Source organism: Triturus cristatus, chromosome 4_1 (assembly GCF_964204655.1).
Source record: "Triturus cristatus chromosome 4_1, aTriCri1.1, whole genome shotgun sequence".
Taxonomy (NCBI): domain Eukaryota; kingdom Metazoa; phylum Chordata; class Amphibia; order Caudata; family Salamandridae; genus Triturus; species Triturus cristatus.
Genome location: NC_140585.1, coordinates 1221245519 through 1221266625, shown reverse-complemented (window position 1 = coordinate 1221266625; position 21107 = coordinate 1221245519). Strand labels below are relative to the sequence as shown.

At 44.1% G+C, this 21107-nt stretch overlaps 1 protein-coding gene across 1 annotated transcript in view; it reads left to right on the top strand.

Annotated features, from left to right (window-relative positions):
• KIF5A (kinesin family member 5A) overlaps positions 1–21107 on the top strand; it is an 800696-nt gene that overhangs the window by 329068 nt on the left and 450521 nt on the right. The window contains exon 3 of the mRNA XM_085654600.1: positions 9279–9352. Coding sequence (XP_085510726.1) covers positions 9279–9352 — 74 coding nt within the window. The remainder of the gene's footprint in view (positions 1–9278; positions 9353–21107) is intronic.

Sequence of the window (21107 nt, the reverse complement as noted above, 5' to 3'; positions counted from 1 at the left end):
GACAGGTAGAGCACGACGACAAAAGTGCAAACTACATGGAACAGGTAAAGCAATGCAGACACAGAACAAGTGCAGTATGGCCGGCAGCAGTGCAAAGAGCATCAGATTCCAGAAAGCATTACTTGGAGTTATTTGGATTCGGAAGGATAGTGGAGGTATAGAAGAGGGAAAAGGTTTGCATTTATATAAAGCGTGCTACCCCGATGGGGTGTTGAAGTGCTTTTTGGTCAAGTATAAGCTACTCTGGAACCCATAAAGGATTAAGGGTGAATTAGTATAGTGAAATTTGAAAGTAATTTGATGGTGGATATGTTAGTTGGTTACTTGGATTGAGACGGATAGCGGGGGGGAATAGAAGAGGGAAAAAGGTTTGCATTTATATTGCGCTTGCTACCCCGATGAGGTGCTGAAGCTCTTTTTTGTGTGAGTAGCACGCTACTCTGGAACCCATAAAGGATTAAGGGTGAATTAGTATAGTGAAATATGAAATAATTAGACGGGTGGACATGTTAGTCTGTTATTTGGATTCAGAAGGATGGTGGAGAGATAGAAGACGGAAAACGTTTGCATTTATGTAAAGCGTGCTACCCCGATGGGGTGTTAAAGCACTTTTTGTACAAGTAGCACACTACTCAGGAACCCATAAAGGATTATTTTTTATTTTTAAACGTTTTTTATTGGTTTTCAATATCCAAAAGTAACAGCATATGACAACATACCAATGTACCCAATAATCCCGCCCACACCCACCCCAAAACTATCCCACCCACCCCACCCTGGCTGGTCCTTGTGAAGAGAGGAAAAAAAAAAAAAGGAGAAAAACCAAAACAGAAAAGAGAAACAATATTGTAGTGACGTCGTCACCCTTGGACATGGAGAAAGAACATACAATTATAAAGAGCAGCAGTTTAATACCCACGCTACCAACATATCAGCTTTAATTTCTCCAGCCGTCGCCTAACATTTATCCAACCATTTTGTCAAAGGAGCTCACGTGCCCATACCCTTGACTCTTGATCTTGGCCCCCTTCTAACGTATACTGCTGATTCTAGCCTATAGACGGCTAGAAGTCTCCCCAGCCATTGTTGCCCCGTAGGGGGAACAGGATCAAGCCAATGGGTAGCCAGACACAGTCAAAACACTATCATGGCGACGTATACAAAGGTTTGAGTCCGGGTAGGTAAGTGAGAGCTACTCACCCCCAATACTATCAGTTGGGGAATCATCTCTATTTGCTGTCCCAGCTGGGATTCAAGAATGGCACCGACTTCCCTTTTAATCAGGCCCAGCGCAGGACATGAAGCAAACATCTGCACGATGTCTGCCGCAGGATAGCTGCAGCGAGGACATGAAGTTCCTGCATTTCCTCCCCATTTAGCGATCTTCTCAGGTGTTATATAGAGATTAAACCACGTCTTGAAGCATTGTATTTGGAGATTTGTAGCGATACAAGAGATTTGGGATAAATTTAAAGAGTCTTTTACTTCCCCCGCTTCAACCTGAAGCCGCACCTGCCACCATCCCACGTGTTTGGGTAGGTCATCCGACATTGTCTCATAAGCTTTTTGTAGATCCCCCTAGTGTACCGGGTTCCTTAAGTAAACCCTCAACCAGCAACACTCAATCAAAACCCGTCCTACCCCACGTTTTCTTCCCTAAGAAATCTCTAATTTGGAGGTACTTGAAAAAATGCCTATTATCTACCCCGAAGATTTGTTTGATTACATCAAATGACATATCCCAGTTCTATCAATAATATCCCCAACTATCCTCACTCCTTTATCTTTCCAAATCTTCATCAACCTGTCTTTAAAAATACTAGGGAGTGATTTGTTGCCAAACAGAGGGGTGTACGCATGAATTATGCCCATGCCGAACATTTTGCGAACAGCAACCCAAATTTTAAAAGCACACATTAGTGTCTTGAATTTTACCCTTTTGTAGTATTTGAAATCGGTATAACATAAGAGACAACCCCTGGCCTCCGACCCCAACAATAAATCATAAATTGATACGGACCCCGCCTCCTGTACTTGCGCAGGTTCAGCCCCAATCAAGCTGCCTCTTTTAGATAAAGTAGCCGCTGAGTGATATAGCTGAAAGTTCGGGACCGCCCATCCACCTCTCTCCCTGGGTAGCATCAAAAATGTAAGGGCTCTCCGAGAGCGGCAATTAGCACAGAGAAATTTGGAGACCAGCTGGTTTAAAGATTCAAACCATTTAACACTAATAGCCAGCGGGATCGCCCTAAAACAGTATAAGATTTTAGGTAGAAACAGCACTTTAATAACATTGCACCTCCCCACGAGACTCAGTTTAAGATTATCTATACGGGGAAAGTCCGTTTTAAATTTTGGCAGCAATGGGTCCAAGTTGGTTTCCACAATCTTAGATACTTCCGCCATTATCTCGACCCCTAGATAGGTTGCCTTCTGGACAACCCGAGGGTTGCTAGCATGAAGTCCTTTACCTAGTATGACAAGAGTTTTATTGGAGTTAAGGCGATACCCGGAGATTTGCTCAAAAATCTCAGCTTCTCTTTCAATCTCAGTTAGTGCTTCCAAAGGATTTGGGGTCATAATGGCTAAATCGTCAGCATATGCCAAGATCTTAGTGCTCCGCCCACTACTATGTATTGCTAAAATCTGATTGTTATCCATAATCCTCCTAACCAAGGGGTCTATGTATAAAGCAAATCGGAGGGGGGAGCATGGGCACCCCTGACGCGTCCCCCTGCTTATTAACACCGGACCTGACAATTCCCCTATGATGGCGATTCGGGCCACCGGATTGTTGTACATTACTGAAATAGCCTTTATAAAGCCAGCACCGAACCAGGAACCCATAAAGGATTAGTGGTGAATTAGTATAGTGAAATATGAAAGTAATATGATGGTGGATATGTTAGTAAGTTACTTGGATTGAGAAGGATAGCGGGGAAATAGAGGAGGGAAAAAGGTTTGCATTTATATAGCGCTTGCTACCCCAATGAGGTGTTGAAGCTCTTTTTTTTTTGGCGAGTAGCACGCTCCTCCAGAACCCATAAAGGATTTGTGGTAAATTAGTACAGTGAAATATGAAATTAATTTGAGAGGTGGACATGTTAGTCTGTAATTTGGATTGAAAAGGATAGTGGAGGGCTAGAAGAGGAAAATGTTTAGACATTCTTTTATTGGGAGGTCATAGCATTAGGAGGGATGAGTAAAATGGGTGTGAAAGGGGACGATTCAGAAGGAATGGTTTAGAAAGGCTTGTTTTGGGGGATCGGAATAGTAAAAGAGGTGTCAGATGATGCAAGGAGGGGTAGAGTAGGGAAGAGTTTTGAATGGTTATTTTGGGGATCATAGTAGTGGAGTTTGAGATGAATAAGAGAGCGGAGGTAGAGGATATATTGATAAAGGTATAGGATGAGAAATAGGATAGTGCATTGGCAAGAGTAGAAGAAAAAGGTTTGAGATGAGTCAGAGAGTTGAGGTAGAGGATATAGTGAGAGAGGTATAGGTTTAGAAATAGGGTAGTGCATCGGATATGCTGAGTTTGTAGAGAAAAGTAATAAATATATTGATCCTTAAGTACATGAAAGGTATATAGATGCATAAAGGAAGGAAGTATATGTAGATTAAAGAATCATTAAATAAACTCCGGCTTTCAAGTGTTGTTGTACTTAAAATTAATTTTATTTATTTGTTTATATATATATATATTTTTGTTGTAATTTTGTAGTTCAATAATGAAGCAATTGTAGATAAATTGTAGATAAATAGTTATGATAAAAGGTTTTCTTATTTATGCAGTCACTTATATACATGTTCTAAACATAAAAAAATGTAATGATCAGTAATATGTGCATTCGCTCAGCAGAACTAATGAATATTGATATATAAATATATTTTTTTAAACATAATTATTTTACACGTTTATACAAAGCAATACACATATATAGGTACATATCTATAGTTCAAATAAATGCTTATATACAGAGGGATATGCTGTACATTTTTGTTTGCATATGATGGTTATATGGGGAAGAGCCAATTCTTGAGTAGTTTTCTGAAGACAAAGTGGTTATCGTTAATCTTATGTTGATGGGTAAAGAGTTCCATAGCTTGGCTGCTTGAACAGAGTAGGATGTGCCACCAATGTTTACTTTCTGGTATTTTGGGATTTTGAGGCGAGGTGCCATTCTAGAGCGGAGGTTCCTTTGTTGAATGTGTTTGGTGAATTGTTTCCTGATGAGCGGTCCTGTTCCATGTATCGTTTTGGGGTTGATAAAAAGCGTCTTGAACGTGGATATTCTGGCAACCGGTAACCAATGCAGGGCTTTCAAGGCAGGGGACATGTGGTCTTGTGGTTTTATATGTAAGAGTAGTCTGGCAGCCGAGTTCTGAAACCATTGTAGTCTTTTCCTGGTCATTAAAGGTGATCCGTGGTAGAGGCTATTGGCATAATCGAGTTTGGACAGAACAAGGGAGATGGCAGCTTGGACCTTGTGTGGAAATCCCAAATGGGGAAGATTTGTCGCAGTTTTTATAGTAACAAAGCTTGATCTTGCTAGTTTGTGCACTTGGGCATTCATCAATAGCTTGTAGTCCATGGTCATTGTGAGGTTTCTTAATCCCTTCGATACTTGGGCAACTCACTGGGCTTCCTGGGACGCAATTTATCACCCAACTGCTGGGTCCTAGATCCGCAACTCGCTGCTAGAACAACGCCTCTGCAGGCTACTTAGAGCTACTTAGAGTAAAAGAGTAGAGCAGAGGCTACCAGAGTAAGGTGTGTCGAGATATATAGGGAGCCAACACCCTGTGTAAGCATGCATTTCTTATATTAAATGCATTAAGCGTACTTTGCGTTAGTGTGTTAGACCTTGGCCCAAGGAAGCGGTGGGTTACTGAGAGGAGATAGTGGGAGACGGCTTATCCTGTTTGTGCCTTGAAGAAGGCTTTAGTAGAAAGAAAAAAAAACTCTTTTGTAATTATGCATGTCTTGCATGTATGTATTAATTAAATTAGTCCCATTTTATGAGGTTTCTCTGTATGTCTAAAGAAATTTTTATTTTGCCCAGTCTAGGGAATTGAGCGCCCTGGGAACATGGAGCCACAAAAGTTATTTCTAAGGGAATTCTCAGTCCAACAGACTCAGCAGTTGGCCGGTGTCTCAAAACAGTTAGCATTGATTTGTCAAAAGTCCTTAAATGTGAGTTCAAACACCTAAACAAGTGGTACAGCTGCAGTCCAGCAACACTCTCAAAACATGCAGGAGCTACGTCCCCAAACAGATGACCGGAGGAATGTGAGCCAACCTCTGGTACAGTAGTGGAGAGGGACACCTCTACACATACTAGCTTCCTTGCCAGTGAGATGAACCCATGGAGCGAGTAAATTTACATCCCTCTAAAAAGAATTTTGCTTGGTCTCGGTCTTCTTTGCTGCATTGTGACTTGTCTGTGGGTCTGTTACACTGTGAACAGTATGCTCAAAACTGTGCCCTGTGTAGAATGGAAGAACGATGAAGAGGCAGATACATTGAGGTTGATCTTTCACACGCATTGAGGTGGGGACCAGTTGCATAGCCCTGCTGAGAGTCTTGCGGGCATAGAGTTTTCTGGAAATAGACATTTTCACAACATAAAACAATTAGTGGGTAGATCCTGGCTAGGAGCAGGAGAGTTGTCCTTGGCAAATTTTCCCCTCCTGTACTAAGTGGGGAATTTGCTTCATGTATTTCTCCCACTTTGGCTCATTCACATGACTAAAATCACAAGTGATTTCACAAATCCAGGATCATGCTGATTGCCACATGTTGCCTTGATCAATTTTGGTTATCAGAACTCTTATTCCTTTTTCCATTGTCAAGCCCAGCAAGTGTAGTCAATTATCCACCCCTCTGTACAATTACTAAGTTTGAGAGGCTGGTACCTGAAAACCTAGCACATACCTTTAAATATCTCTTAACATAACTTCACCATCATTTGTTCTGCTAGAAATAATTCAGCCAGTGTTTTATGTTCTGCCTCCTAGACGTAAAAATGTAACTCCGTTTTAAAAATTAATTAAAATATGTGTTATCATTCCAATACCTGTTTTCCTGGTGCATTAAACTTGATACGATTCTTCCAAGCACTGCCTGCCAAAACATTGGGACAGTTTAAGAATACACAGTGACCTTCGTCTTAGAAAAGGTAGCCACGTGGCATATCTTCAATAGACTTTACCATGTCCATTCGAATTCTTACTTTGCCCAGTCTAGGATTTTGTGAGCCCTCAGAAGACGGTGTAGACGAAGTGATTTCTGAAGCCATTTCCAGTGCTAAATTAACACCTAATTGAACAATATTCTACCCAACAGATCAGCCTCCTCAATGAGATGTAGTTTTCTCCTCTTTAGTGCATAAACCATTTGAGCTAATAGCTTTGTGTGCCATAGATTGCTGACCCAGAAAACTGGCTTTTTGGTGCTATGACCTCTGCAAGGTCAAACGGCGATCTTCAGGCTCTTTCCTCAAAAAAGCCTTACAATGACTCAGTTATGTTTGTTCTTTGGATGTTTACTTCTTTTAACCAATGTTTCTTAGAACATTTCAATGACACAGGAATAACTCTTCTTGTTTTAAGCCACAAGACCTAGGTTTCCCTTACCAAGATCACACAATCTTGATCGTTGCAGAACTTTCAAATACTTCCATAAAGGAACAGCTCCTTTCAGAGTTTCAGATCATCTGTGATGGTCATCTTTGCTACAAGCAAATATCGAAATGGATAGTATTGTATCTTTAAACATCGTATTAAGCTAGTTTAGGCCCCCCTGATATGCTGTGATTCGATCCTGCATGTTTAAACAAGAATGTAAGAGCAGGATAGGGACGGTTTGTATACTTGAGCAGCGGGTAGGCTTGAGAAGAGAAGATCCAGAAAATTGTAAAGTGATTAGTGAGCTCAAAGTCCAGCCACTTAAGAGCTATATCCATCGTCTTGACTGAGCTGCTTTCTAGGATTCGTAAACTGTCATGAAGTGGCTGTTGCAATTCCTGATGGGGACACACATTTGCTTTCTATTTATTTGAAGTTGGCAGTCTTTAGTCACTGTATTGGCAGGGACAAACTGAAGAGCCCGTGCATGCCAGGCAGAGCCAGTGCTACATTAAGGCAATACTTGGCATCAGCTTAGAGTGGCACACTGTCCTTAGAAGCATGAAGATTGATCTATCTCTAGGACAGGGGCAAGGAAAATGTATTTTATAGACCGTACCCTAAATCCTACCAACAACACTGACACCACGACCAAGAAGGGATGAGCGCCTGCTCCACATCTCCTGCAGACCCCTAGCACTCCATGAAGTATTCCAAGTGAGGGAGATAACGCCTTCTGCCACCATCACTATGTGATGGGACTGGTGAGCTTGAGATAAGGTTGGAGAGCATGAGAAACCTCTTTCAATCAAGGCATGTCAAGGCTTGCATGGGGAAGATCCCTCTTGGATAACCAAGCACCTGGCTGTGCCTTGGTGTAGGAGTGGGTAATCCGGGCAGAGTGTCTGGGGAGGTCTGTGGGTTCGAGCCCTAGAGCAAATCTGTTGTATTACCAAGATGACAACTAACATCAGTCAAAGTCTTGTGAAAGTGATTACTAGAGTCACATCAGCATGCTTTAACTGTGTGTTTAGGAGTTTTGAATATATTTTTGGAACTTTATTGGTTTTATCAGCATATAAGTAATAATAGAAATGAGTGTACAGCAAGCGGCCATTTCATTAGTTGTGATTGCTGATTACTCAACTGCATATAGTACTGCATTTGTGTCACTGACAAGAGTTCATTGTTCTAAAACAATGGAAAGGTGAAGGAGAAGAGTCCTGAGCGCCAACTGGATGATTGCCAGTAGCTGAGAGTAATGTTCAGGGGAGTATTACAGATACACGGCCCGATTCACAAAGGCAAATATATACATGCATTTACTTACATGTATATTTACTCCTTCACCTAGGTGAAGAGTGCCCCTTTTTTGCTATTAACCATTTCTGAGTGAAAATTTCTATCTAGGTGCAGACTTGCATCATGACCTGAAATAAAGGGGTGAAGTCTCCTCTGATGGTATTTACGACTGTAAATTTACGATAAATTACTTTACAATGCTATTTTATGTCCATCTGGTTTGGGGATGTGTCCACCACTGGGGCAGATATCTCCTCCATGTACATTGAGATCACCGTATGGTAAAGTATATTGAATTCAATAAAGTGTAGTTTAAAAAGAATATATATTTGAATGTATAACATAAACGTAAATTAATGTAAAATCGATATTAATCTGGAAATATTAAAACTAAAGTGTATAGCACTTTAACTCTTCAAATTAAAAGTCGATTAAATAATAAAATATGTAAACTAAATTGTACATATTATTAACTAATAACTTTTCTAAAATGACTTACCCTCACTTATATTTGTATTTGTAATCATTGTTTACTGACCTTGCATAAAAAGTAGTACATTTAATTAATTATAAAGCTCACTTTTAACATATTTAAAAAAATCTTAAACGTTATGTATAACGTTGGAAAATTGAGTTTATTATTAATTTTGTTTTAATAATTATATATCATTTTGGATTTTTTTTAATGATTAATTTATCAATAGTTCTTTGTGGATGTTATTTTCATTCACTGCCTTCACTAATTTCTATGGAAGTGTATGGTGGCCATGTGTTAGTGCATGGCTTAGACCAAGGCTGGGCAGGAGTACATTTACACTTGTTTTGTCACCTTTAGGATTGTAGTAACTTGGGAAGTGTATTTTGTGAATTGCAATTGTCATACTCATTTAGGGGTGTATGTTTTGTAGTTGTGTGCCCCTCCCAAACCCCACTTCTCAAAAGCCCTCCTACTTAGTAGCAAGTATTCCCCATTTCTTGCCTTTGTCCCTCCCACATTTACCATCAAAATGTCTATCTACGTTTGTGGAATTCTCCATGAACGTGGTGAAGATCTCTGCACAGAAAAGATATACGAGGCAGTGGTCACCAGTCCTAGGTTTGTGAACTGTATTTTGTAGTATTTTGTAGTAAATGAGTACTAAGTCTATTACAAAATGCAGCTTGTGAATTGTGTCCAATGTGTTAGCTCAATGTTGTCTCATATCTGGTTTTATTTTGATTGTCAGGGAACAGAGAACAAATCTGCCTTTGATGTATTAAAACCTGTACTGAACATCACAGGCTGTGTATATTTTCAACAGACCTTTGGTGAAGGTTTTCACTCTTTTCTTTTCTTTTTCTTCCAGATGTGCTTGCAGGATACAATGGCACCATATTTGCCTATGGACAGACTGCTTCTGGGAAGACGCACACCATGGAGGTAAAGGCTTTCTGAAAAAGTCACACTACAGAATCAAATGACTGAACTCTTGATCGCACGTGCACAAATTATTATTAATTTTATTATTATTACTATCATTATTATTAATATTATCGTCATCGCCACTGTCTTAAATCTTTGTCCATGACCTCCAGGCCCTAGGATGCTTGTTTCCAGACAAGGGGGGACCTGGCCTGGCAGTTCGGGCTGGAGTGTTCCCATTGGGCACAGGGTCAAGACTGATTTGCATATGGCTGGGTCCAAACTGGAATGGCATGGTGAGAAAAACAACGATGGACTTAGGCCCAGATCTCTGTACTGGGGTGAATGTATGACATTGTTCTGTATTCTGTCCATCAAAAGTTCTTTTTGCATTTGTCACCTCGAGTGGGACGGGTATGCTCAGACGTGAGTCCCGTGCTCTCCATGCCACTGGAATCAAGCTATCCTGGCTGAAGAGGGGTGAAACCGTGAAACCGGTCCTAGGATGCTTGTTTCCAGTCCAGGGAGGGAGGACCTGGCCTGGCAGTTCGGGCTGGACTGTTCCCATTGGGCACAGGGTCAAGACTGATTTGCATATGGCTGGGTCCAAACTGGAATGGCATGGTGAGCAAAGAAACGATGGATTTAGGCCCAGATCTCTGTACCGGGGTGAATGTATGACATTGTTCTGCATTCTGTCCATCAAAAGATCTTTTTGCATTTGTCACCCCGAGTGGGACGGGTATGCTCAGACGTGAGTGCCGTGCTCTCCATGCCACTGGAATCAAGCTATCCTGGCTGAAGAGGGGTGAAACCTCGAAACCGGTCCTAGGATGCTTATTTCTAGTCCAGGGAGGACCTGGCCTGGCAGTTCAGGCTGGACTCTTCCCAATTGGGCACAGGGTCAAGACTGATTTGCATATGGCTGGGTCCAAACTGGAATGGCATGGTGAGAAAAAAAACGATGGATTTAGGCCCAGATCTCTGTACTGGGGTGAATGTATTACATTGTTCTGCATTCTGTCCATCAAAAGTTCTTTTTGCATTTGTCACCCCGAGTGGGACGGGTATGCTCAGACGTGAGTCCCGTGCTCTCCATGCCACTGGAATCAAGCTATCCTGGCTGAAGAGGGGTGAAACCGCGAAACCGGTCCTAGGATGCTTGTTTCCAGTCCAGGGAGGACCTGGCCTGGCAGTTCGGGCTGGAGTGTTCCCATAGGGCACAGGGTCAAGACTGATTTGCATATGGCTGGGTCCAAACTGCAATGGCATGGTGAGCAAAACAACGATGGATTTAGGCCCAGATCTCTGTACTGGGGTGAATGTATGACATTGTTCTGCATTCTGTCCATCAAAAGTTCTTTTTGCATTTGTCACCCCTAGTGGGACGGGTATGCTCAGACGTGAGTCCCGTGCTCTCCATGCCACTGGAATCAAGCTATCCTTGCTGAAGAGGGGTGAAACCGCGAAACCGGCCCTAGGATGCTTGTTTCCAGTCCAGGGAGGACCTGGCCTGGCAGTTCGCGCTGGAGTGTTCCCATTGGGCACAGGGTCAAGACTGATTTGCATATGGCTGGGTCCAAACTGGAATGGCATTGTGAGCAAAACAACAATGGATTTAGGCCCAGATCTCTGTACTGGGGTGAATGTATGACATTGTTCTGCATTCTGTCCATCAAAAGTTCTTTTTGCATTTGTCACACCGAGTGGGACGGGTATGCTCAGACGTGAGTCCCGTGCTCTCCATGCCACTGGAATCAAGCTATCCTGGCTGAAGAGGGGTGAAACCCCGAAACCGGTCCTAGGATGCTTGTTTCCAGTCCAGGGAGGACCTGGCCTGGCAGTTCGGGCTGGACTGTTCCCGTTGGGCACAGGGTCAAGACTGATTTGCATATGGCTGGGTCCAAACTGGAATTGCATGGTGAGCAAAAAAACGATGGATTTAGGCCCAGATCTCTGTACTGGGGTGAATGTATGACATTGTTCTGCATTCTGTCCATAAAAAGTTCTTTTTGCATTTGTTACCCCGAGTGGGACGGGTATGCTCAGACGTGAGTCCCGTGCTCTCCATGCCACTGGAATCAAGCTATCCTGGCTGAAGAGGGGTGAAACCCCGAAACCGGTCCTAGGATGCTTGTTTACAGTCCAGGGAGGACCTGGCTTGGCAGTTCGGGCTGGACTGTTCCCATTGGGCACAGGGTCAAGACTGATTTGCATATGGCTGGGTCCAAACTTGAATTGCATGGTGAGCAAAAAAACGATGGATTTAGGCCCAGATCTCTGTACTGTGGTGAATGTATGACATTGTTCTGCATTCTGTCCATAAAAAGTTCTTTTTGCATTTGTTACCCCGAGTGGGACGGGTATGCTCAGACGTGAGTCCCGTGCTCTCCATGCCACTGGAATCAAGCTATCCTGGCTGAAGAGGGGTGAAACCTCGAAACCGGTCCTAGGATGCTTGTTTCCAGTCCAGGGAGGACCTGGCTTGGCAGTTTGGGCTGGACTGTTCCCATTGGGCACAGGGTCAAGACTGATTTGCATATGGCTGGGTCCAAACTGGAATGGCATGGTGAGCAAAGAAACTATGGATTTAGGCCCAGATCTCTGTACTGGGGTGAATGTATGACATTGTTCTGCATTCTTTCCATCAAAAGTTCTTTTTGCTCTTTTAGAATGGGTCAGCTGGTTTTCAGTAATTCCATGATTTCGTCTGGCCCTCATGTAGACTGGGTCAACTGATTTACAGTAATATCATGAGTGTGATGAATGGTAATTGAGATATTACAGTGAAAATCAATTTAAAAGCGGGATAACGTGTAAATAGTATTTTCACAAGTTTCACCATAAGTATCAGTGCGAAATTAGCATAAATTGTTTCCACTGCTAATGTGCAGTTTTGTACATATTAGTAATGAATCCATATCTCTATTTCTGGTTGTACTTTTACCTGCAAATTCACCTACAAATTAATCTTCCAAGATGCTAGAACGGTTATGGAAACTTTAAATAGATCTCCATCCCCTTCCCAGTTGAGACGTCTTGGACCATATTTTGTGCCACCCGGCACATTTACGCTTGTTTCTATTTTTCCAAACCCTTTGAGGAGGATCTAGAGTGCTTTCCTTGGATTTTTGTATTGGCATCTATTCTTGTTATGAACTTCCTACATGACCTTTGCTCATTTTCTTCTTGTGATCAGTTGAATGTCTTTAAAGGTCCTCGAAGATCAAGGTGGCTGTTGCCCAACCTGGTCCCTAATTTTGAGAACTCGGCTCCACGCTCGGGTATTATTTCTGATTGTTTTCTCTAGAGAGGCATTTCCCCTTCTAGTCCTGCTTCCACTCCAGGGGCAGGAATCTTAGTTGGTGGCCCCGCTTTTCAACTTCGACCATACCCAGTGCTGCTCCATGGTCTTTTACCCCTCTTTGTACCCGGTGCCGATCAGGCCACATGACAGTGGTCACACATGTTTTTGGTGAGTATATTCAGCCCTCCGTTGGCCCTCTTTAGTGTGTCTCTGATGCCCAAGGTGCTTCTGGTGTTTCAACCTCTTCACTGCTGGTTGCTCTTACCCCAGTGGCAGTTGAAATTCCTGTTCTTGTTGATGTTGGTTCCACCTCAATGACTTTGGTTCTGCCGCCGGAGTCCTTGCTGATTTGTGCAACTTTGAGGATGGCATTGGTGGCGGGTATGGTATCATCTTTGACCTTGCCTCTTGAATAAATGAATATCTTTATTCAATTATAAATATAATCATAAAAGAGCAAACAGATATTTAAAAATACAGATGATGCTTCTATCAACAATTTCAAATAAAATGCTTAAAAAAAAAAAAAATAGACAAGGTGAAAAATAATTAAAAATATCAAAATCTTGCAATGCATCCTTCCCCCAAAAAACACTCCCACTTCAATGGAGAACACTCAATATTACAGTGTAATCAAAAACAAACCAATAGCAGCTACGAAAGTGCATCCAGAGGAGCATAAATAAGACAATACATTGTATTCAAAAAGCAATGAAATCACGTCAATAAAGTGCATTTTCACAAAGAACCCAACAGAATGACAAACATCGTAATTCGGGAGCATTCGAAGGTAAAAGAGGGCAGGACTATATAGATAAAAACCCTAATTTTTAAGAATTGGCAATAAAACATTTTGCCTAAATTCTTTATACAATTATAAAAATGGTCCAAAGTTTGGGAAGTTGATTGGTAAGAAAGACAGAGCAGAATAGAATTAGGGTCAATTTGGCCAGCGGGGAAACTTAAGTAGCATCTAATGGTTGCTAGACGGAATTTCATCATCAATGCCCTTTCCTTTGTGTTATCAACATCCAGGAGATACGGCTCAGCACCTTTGATTGTTTGTAAACAGATCAATTCTCTCGTATGGGGCTTCATAGCCTAACTACGTTCCCTGTTAGACACTGCTCTGCTCAACAATGAATCTTTGATATTACTAATGTACCCCTTCGAGATGACACGCAGTTTTGACAATAAATCTGGTCTTCCCATGGCTTCTGCTGATTTCCGTATGTAGTTCAGCCATGGGATTCTTAAGCCGTAATCACAGGACAAACAGTCCTCAATGATTTCATGATTAAAAGAAGCCTCTGGGTTACTCCAGATTGAGGCTCAGAGAAGAAGTGAGGCAAGACCCACCAGAGCACTTACACAAGCCAACCCCTATTATTCATGCATAAAATACTGAGATTCCCCAGACTAAGACCAAGTAGCTGCCTGCAAAGAGGATTTTCTTCCTCCCGAAAGCTACTGCAGTCTCTGAACCCCCATATGTCAGCATATTTAGTGAGAACAGGTAAGCATTTTAATTTGTAAATGTCCCGCAATGGTATTTTGGGTTTGGTGCCTACTTTAGCGGATACATCTAACAAAGCACACAGCACAATTGAAGCATTGGCAACAATTGCAAAGATAGGGCAGAAAACTATTGTTGATGTCAAAGATCACTCCCAAACTGGAGAATTGTCTGACCTTTGTATTGTTGCTACCCTTGATAGATATGGGCTTAAACTTACTACGCTGCAACCCGCACACCATATAGTGCGACTTAGCAATATTATGATCTAAGTTCAGATTATCCATAAAAGATACCAAATTTGTCAACCAGGGCCGTAGCCTGTTGAGTGTGTGGGAAAACAATCCGCGCTGTCAGCATCTGGTAAGGCCAGCACTGGATTAGAGTTTATCCCAGGTAAATCATTACAATTACTAATAAGGAAAAAATCATTAATGTACAAAATAAATAGCCAGGCTGTCCGGGCCCAGCTGCATTACTTTTGTTTCTTCCTCCTCTCCTCTCAGGAATAGTGTTATGTTGATGCATTATGGAGGAAAGGGGTTTGGGCGGATGTGCTTAGCCCTAAGTTCATGTAGTCCTATATGTGTGTTTGGACATTGTTCTCATGCCCTTGAGTAGATCTCAGAGATGGTGGTGGTGATTCCACTCCTTCTAGATCGTATCAGCGATCCCTTTGTGGACATGGGACATGATGGGTTTGGCACCAGACAACTTCTCGGGTCTGGTCTTGGCTCAGTAGACCCTGTCGTAGGCATTTGGCCTCCACTGTGTCCTTGCGTCTCTGTGCATTTGAACTACTCCAGTCTCCCCAGTTAGGTTCAGGATTTATTGTTGGATTCGCCGTTTGATGGGTCACACCTTTTTGGTGCAAGGGCCGCTGTTTCTCAGGAGATGGTTTGGCCGAGATAGGTCTGATGCTGTTCTGAATGTGCGATCCCTCCTGCTTGTTGAGTACAGACACACCCACAATTTTGTGTGGGTTGCATGAGGACGAGTTGAATAAAAGAGGATGCTGGGGTGAGGGGCAGGTTTAGTCTGGTTTGCTATTTCCCCTCATACCTTATGATTTTACACTCTTTTTTCTCGAGACTTTAGAGACAAGCTACACTGGGGGCAGATGCAATGCATGTTTGATTGGCCTTGCAGCCCTATCTAATTGGACAAATTATTTGTTCTGTTGGCCTTGTTCCTATGATTTCCTTGCAGATGCAATGGCAAATTTTGACAAAAGCTGTTGACCTGGCTGTTTCGGTTCTCTAAAGGGGGTCTGATTATTTGCAATGTGTGGTTCCCCTTATACCTGTGATCCCAGAGGTTCCCGCCATTTGGGTCCTGTGAGCCTGGGTATAATATCTAGGATTCAGACCCTCGTGTAAGATCAGAAGAGGCCAGGCATGGAAAACATTGAAGACTGGGGAATGGAAACCAGTATAGAAAGTACCAATTCTCATTTATGGGTAAAGGGGAAGTACTTCCAATGTCATGTGGATCCTATGAATTAAGTAGGACTAAGTATCTGGACAACATAACCATCAGAATATGAGGAATGATTCCACACATATCATCAGAGTATGTTGGCCTAATTCCTAGATAGATCACAGTGCGCCATCTGGACTTTTAACCTTGCAAGGTACCAGATAGTATCTGCAACCTCAGACCATGACCACTCTAATTCCCAAAGCAAACTGTGGAAACAGATCTACCCTTTCGTTTCTACTCAGGCATGCCCAAAGGGAGACACAAGAAAGTTACAAATTAGTTTTCGAACATTTGTTGAAGCAAATGTATTCTTGTGTAAAAAACATGAGGTGCAATTATTAGTATGATGAAACAAAGCATTGTAACCAGCATTCCAAGAATGGTGAAAAAAAGAAACTATTATAAACTTGCATGTGATTATGAATATATTTATACTTCTATCCCACGAGGGCAGTGAGAGTAGACATGGTACTGGGCAGGTGTCTGGCAATCTTCTGCAATTGCTTAAGCTTTCTTCACTTCTGAACCATTTCATCACCCAGACTTACATCTTGCACTTTATTATTTTCTCTGATTCTCTGTCCCCTATCCCTCTAACCCACCTCATTATTCTTTCAATTGATTCCCTGTAGTTCCTCCTCTTAAGTTCTGCAAGATGTCTATTTCTTTACCTGCCTTATTGGCTGCTGTCAAGGAGATGCTGCCAGTGTGCTGCCTTTATTTCCTACTGTCCTCTCCTTGGCGTCTTCAGCTCTGAACCTGTATCTTGGTAGGATCGGGGCTGGTCACTACCACTACCTGAATGAGTGGTGAGCTGATAACAAAATGTTCTTGTGTTATGGGCAAATAATTGGTCACAACAATCAAATAGCTCTTGTTTGTCTTTATGTTCAGTCAAGATTACCGAGTGGTGGTTCAGAGACGATCTGAGGCTGCTGTTGGTGCCACTCCAAACCTGTGTCTCTGGTGCCTAATCCCTTCCTCCACCTTTCCCCACATTCCTAACCAATGTATTATTTCTTGATTCATCATTTGCAACAGGTGGACAATTGGGTCTGTCGACTACTTGTTTTGGGAATTTCATTCTTAAACGGAATCCTGACAAGTTCCCTTTCCTATGTTGAGGTTTTCTTTCTGGTCCTGTATGCCACGTTGGAATTTCTGTTTGGTTTTTATTTGTTGCACCCCTAAGCTATACTGGAAGGAGTGCTTCGGGATGGTACTGCTTCCTTGTTATTGATTTATATTGTGAGTAACTGTACCAGGCCCGGACTGGCAATGTCGGGCACCGGGCAATCCCCCGGTAGGCTGCCAGGGGTGGGGGCCGGTTTTTTGGTAGGGGGCCGGTTTCATTCCTGGGGCCGATTTTTTGGTCCGACCGTCCGACGCGCGGACGCGACAACAGCGTTTGTAGAAAATTATTTGGATAACATAAGAGTCAGACACTCACTGACACTCACTACTCTCTCGTGCGGGACAGAAAAAGTACAATCATATCGCACTGTGTTCACACTTTGTCTCAGGCTCTCTACAATGCCTGGGCAGCGCCGCCGCATTCGCCTGAAAATTCAGTTATTATTATAATCACCTGCATTGGGGGGTGGGTCGTCGGGTCGCGCACGCGCGCTTTGCGTAGTCGTAGAAACCTCCGCCGGCGCCAGCCCCCGCGTGTGCGCGGTCTCAGTTCACCCACCTTGTGGTGACATGCGCATTGGGGTTTAGGTGCGCGTGACTCGTGACCCCGACCGAGGAGACGGAGCATTCCAGAACAGCCAGAAGACAGGGAACGCATGGGCGCCGCACCCCATAATTTATTTCTACCATCCGTCGTCGACTCGTCGTACGCAGAGGTGAGTCAGTGTGTCACTCTTTACTATTAGGCAATTGAATTATTTATTATCGGACAGCAAACGTTCAAAATTGGCACTTCTGTGGGCCGGGCCGAGGGGCTGGGCCGAGGGGCCGGGAATCGCTGCGCAGAACCGGCCGGGGGAAAGGCCTATACCCTTTGTTAATCCCACCGGTTCTTGTCTTGACGATCCTGCTGGCTGCTGCAGAGCAACCATTTGTCTGTTGTGGCAATTGAATTATTTATTATCGGACAGCAAACGTTCAAAATTGGCACTTCTGTGGGCCGGGCCGAGGGGCTGGGCCGAGGGGCCGGGAATCGCTGCGCAGAACCGGCCGGGCCGGGGGAAAGGCCTATACCCTTTGTTAATCCCACCGGTTCTTGTCTTGACGATCCTGCTGGCTGCTGCAGAGCAACCATTTGTCTGTTGTTGGTAGTTTATAAATGCAGATAAACTGAATTGTGTGGGAATAGCTCAGTAGGTTACGCCTTTGTCACAGCGATCCTTGTGTTACTTGCAGTTCAGAAGTTGCTATCTTAACATAAGACAGTGACCTATGAACGGTCATCAAAGAACTGCATGCAAATTTCGCTTTTTTGTGTTGTGATGTAGTTAGAACTTCTCCATTCTTTCATTATTCTAATGTTACTAAAAAGAGTTTGGGCAGTTATACATTTTTATTAGTAAAGCCGACCCTGACCACTGGAGTACTCTTTAAATCCTGATTTTGTGCTTTTCCCGACCAAACCCCCATAAAATATATTACCCACCAGAATGGATTAATTGATTTCTACACCTTGTAATCCTCATTAGTTTATGTGACATTTTGTGTAAACCAATTTATTGTCTCTGTATAATGTGTGCTATGTAATAAAGTACTGTGACACCCTACCCTACACTCATATGAGTAGCGCAATACAATGAATGGAATGGATATGAGAGAGGGGCAACGGAGACATGAGGGGCACTAGTGGAGGGTGGCAGTGAGGGAATACCAGGAAGAGGTCATGGGGTGGGAAGGAGCTACGGGGAGATGAAGGGTGCGGATGGCAGTGAGGGAGTCAGAGGAGGAGGTCACGGGTGGGGGGAACTACAGACAGCTGAGGGGCACTAGTGGAGAGTGGCAGCGAGGGAAGCCGAGGAGGAGGTCATGAGGTGGGGGAACTACAGAGAGATGAGGGGCACTAATGGAGGGTGGCAGTGAGGGAAGCCGAGGAGGATGTCATGGGGCAGGGGGAACTACAGAGAGATGAGGGGCACTAGTGGAGGGTGCCAGTGAGGGAATCTGAGGAGGAGGTGGGTCAAAGGCTGGAGGGAAACTACAGAGAGATGAGGGGCACTGGTGGAGGGTGGCAGTGAGGGAATACCAGGAAGAGGTCATGGGGTGGGAAGGAGCTACGGGGAGATGAAGGGTGCGGATGGCAGTGAGGGAGTCAGAGGAGGAGGTCACGGGTGGGGGGAACTACAGACAGCTGAGGGGCACTAGTGGAGAGTGGCAGCGAGGGAAGCCGAGGAGGAGGTCATGAGGTGGGGGAACTACAGAGAGATGAGGGGCACTAATGGAGGGTGGCAGTGAGGGAAGCCGAGGAGGATGTCATGGGGCAGGGGGAACTACAGAGAGATGAGGGGCACTAGTGGAGGGTGCCAGTGAGGGAATCTGAGGAGGAGGTGGGTCACAGGCTGGAGGGAAACTACAGAGAGATGAGGGGCACTGGTGGAGGGTGGCAGTGAGGGAATCCGAGGAGGTGGTCACGGGGTGGGGTGGATAATACAGAGAGATGAGGGGCGCTGGTAGAGGGAGCAGTGAGGGAATCCGAGGAGGAGGTCACGGGGTGGAGGGGAAACTACGGAGAGATGAGGGGCACTGGTGGAGGGTGTCAGTGAGGTAATCCGAGGAGGAGGTCATCTGGTCATGGGGTGGGGCATGGGGGGAACTACAGACAGATGAGGGGCGCTGGTAAAGGGAGCAGTGAGGGAATCTGAGGAGGAGGTCATGGGGTGTGGGAGCTACAGAGAGATGAGAGGTACTGGTGGAGGGTGGTAGTTAGGGTGTGAGGAAGAGGCCATGAGGGGGAGTGGCTACGGAGAGATGAAGAGCACTGTTGGAGGGTGGTTGGTAAGTTATCTACAGAGAAAGAGGTCAAAAAAGAGGTTAAAAAGACTTTTGTACCAGCACTAAAGCCGGCCCTGTCATGGCCTTTCTGTTTGTGTTCATTTAATTAAGTCAGGTGATTAGTACAACTGTTGAGCATACTTTAACATGCATGCTGATTACATTTACTGCTATATTCAATGTTTCAAGTTTGAAGGTGATTTTACTTTTGTTTTTTACTGGGAATAATGAAAGTGCAGCCCGATGGTGCCTGATATGGGGCTGGGTCCCAAGGTCAGCTGTGAGATAAGGTGCAATGGAGAGGGGTGGTAGAAAAGTCGATAATCAAGTCTGTAAGGGAGTGCGCTGCACAGTCATGGGTCAGGTGGAGGTAGTAATGAAGAGGGTTTCTCCCTGAAGGCTCGCACAGAGGGAGCCCGAGTAGAGTCACTTGCTAGATACTCCCACCGTAGAAACCTCCTCTTCCCATCAAAGGGACATTACTTGGAAGAAAAGCACTTTTTGAGACTGATAACATTTAGAAAGAGACTTGGAAAAGAGTGTGTTTTACTGTACCTTGTAAGACCAAGGAGAGATAAAAGGAGGGCCCTGAAGCAGGCCTGGCTAGATATATAAGCGATAAATCAGGCCAGCAGTGGCCCACCCGAATGTACCTTTGGCCCACCCAAACAAAAATTCCTGGAGCCGGGCCTGCTACCTACACCTCCCTTTTGCAGGCAACCCTTTGGTTTCTCCTTCCACCGGCAGAGTCCACTGCTGCCGGAGCGAGGTGGTGGTGGGTGGGTGGCTGCCTGCCCTGCCTGCAAGAGTCTGGCTATGCTAGTGCAGCACTGTGGATACGTGTGACTGTGCTCCCTTTGGTGGCACTGTTGTGCTGCTTGACTCTTGGGGGGCTGTAACTGGGGCGAAGGTTGGGGTCAGCAAGTCTGCTTAAAATATATTTTTCAGCACAAGCCCCAACTTGGGGCTTGTGCGGAAAAATATATTTTAAGCAGACAACGGGGCTTTCCAGTGTTTTTTTTTTTATTTCTTTAACACGACTGAGTCTTTTTTGTTTTGTTTTCCACTGGCCACTGCCTGGTGTTGCCACTGGGCTCTGGCACTTGCCCCGCTTAGCCTAACGTGAGGGGCCTTTTTTAGCTCATGTTCAGGACAAAGGCTTTGTCCTGAACATGAAGTCTGATTTTTGGGACGGAGTCCGAGCCATGTGGATTACCGAGTTTAACAGAACATACTGCCAACACGTGGCAGTCAGCCTGGTCGGGCCGCGTTCAATCCTTACATCAAGGGGGTTGTTGTTGTTATAGTGTAGTCCGCATGGTTTCCTCAATTAGGTTAGATGTTTCAATTCGGTGTCAAATTATTGTGTGGTGCACATGGATTTTTCTTGTATCTAGATGTCATTGTGATTGTGCAGTCAGTATTCATGCTAAATAACCGATGTTGTGTGCTGAGAGACAGCGCCCTTATCCGGCTGCTAACACGGTGCCTGATTTTGCATTCGC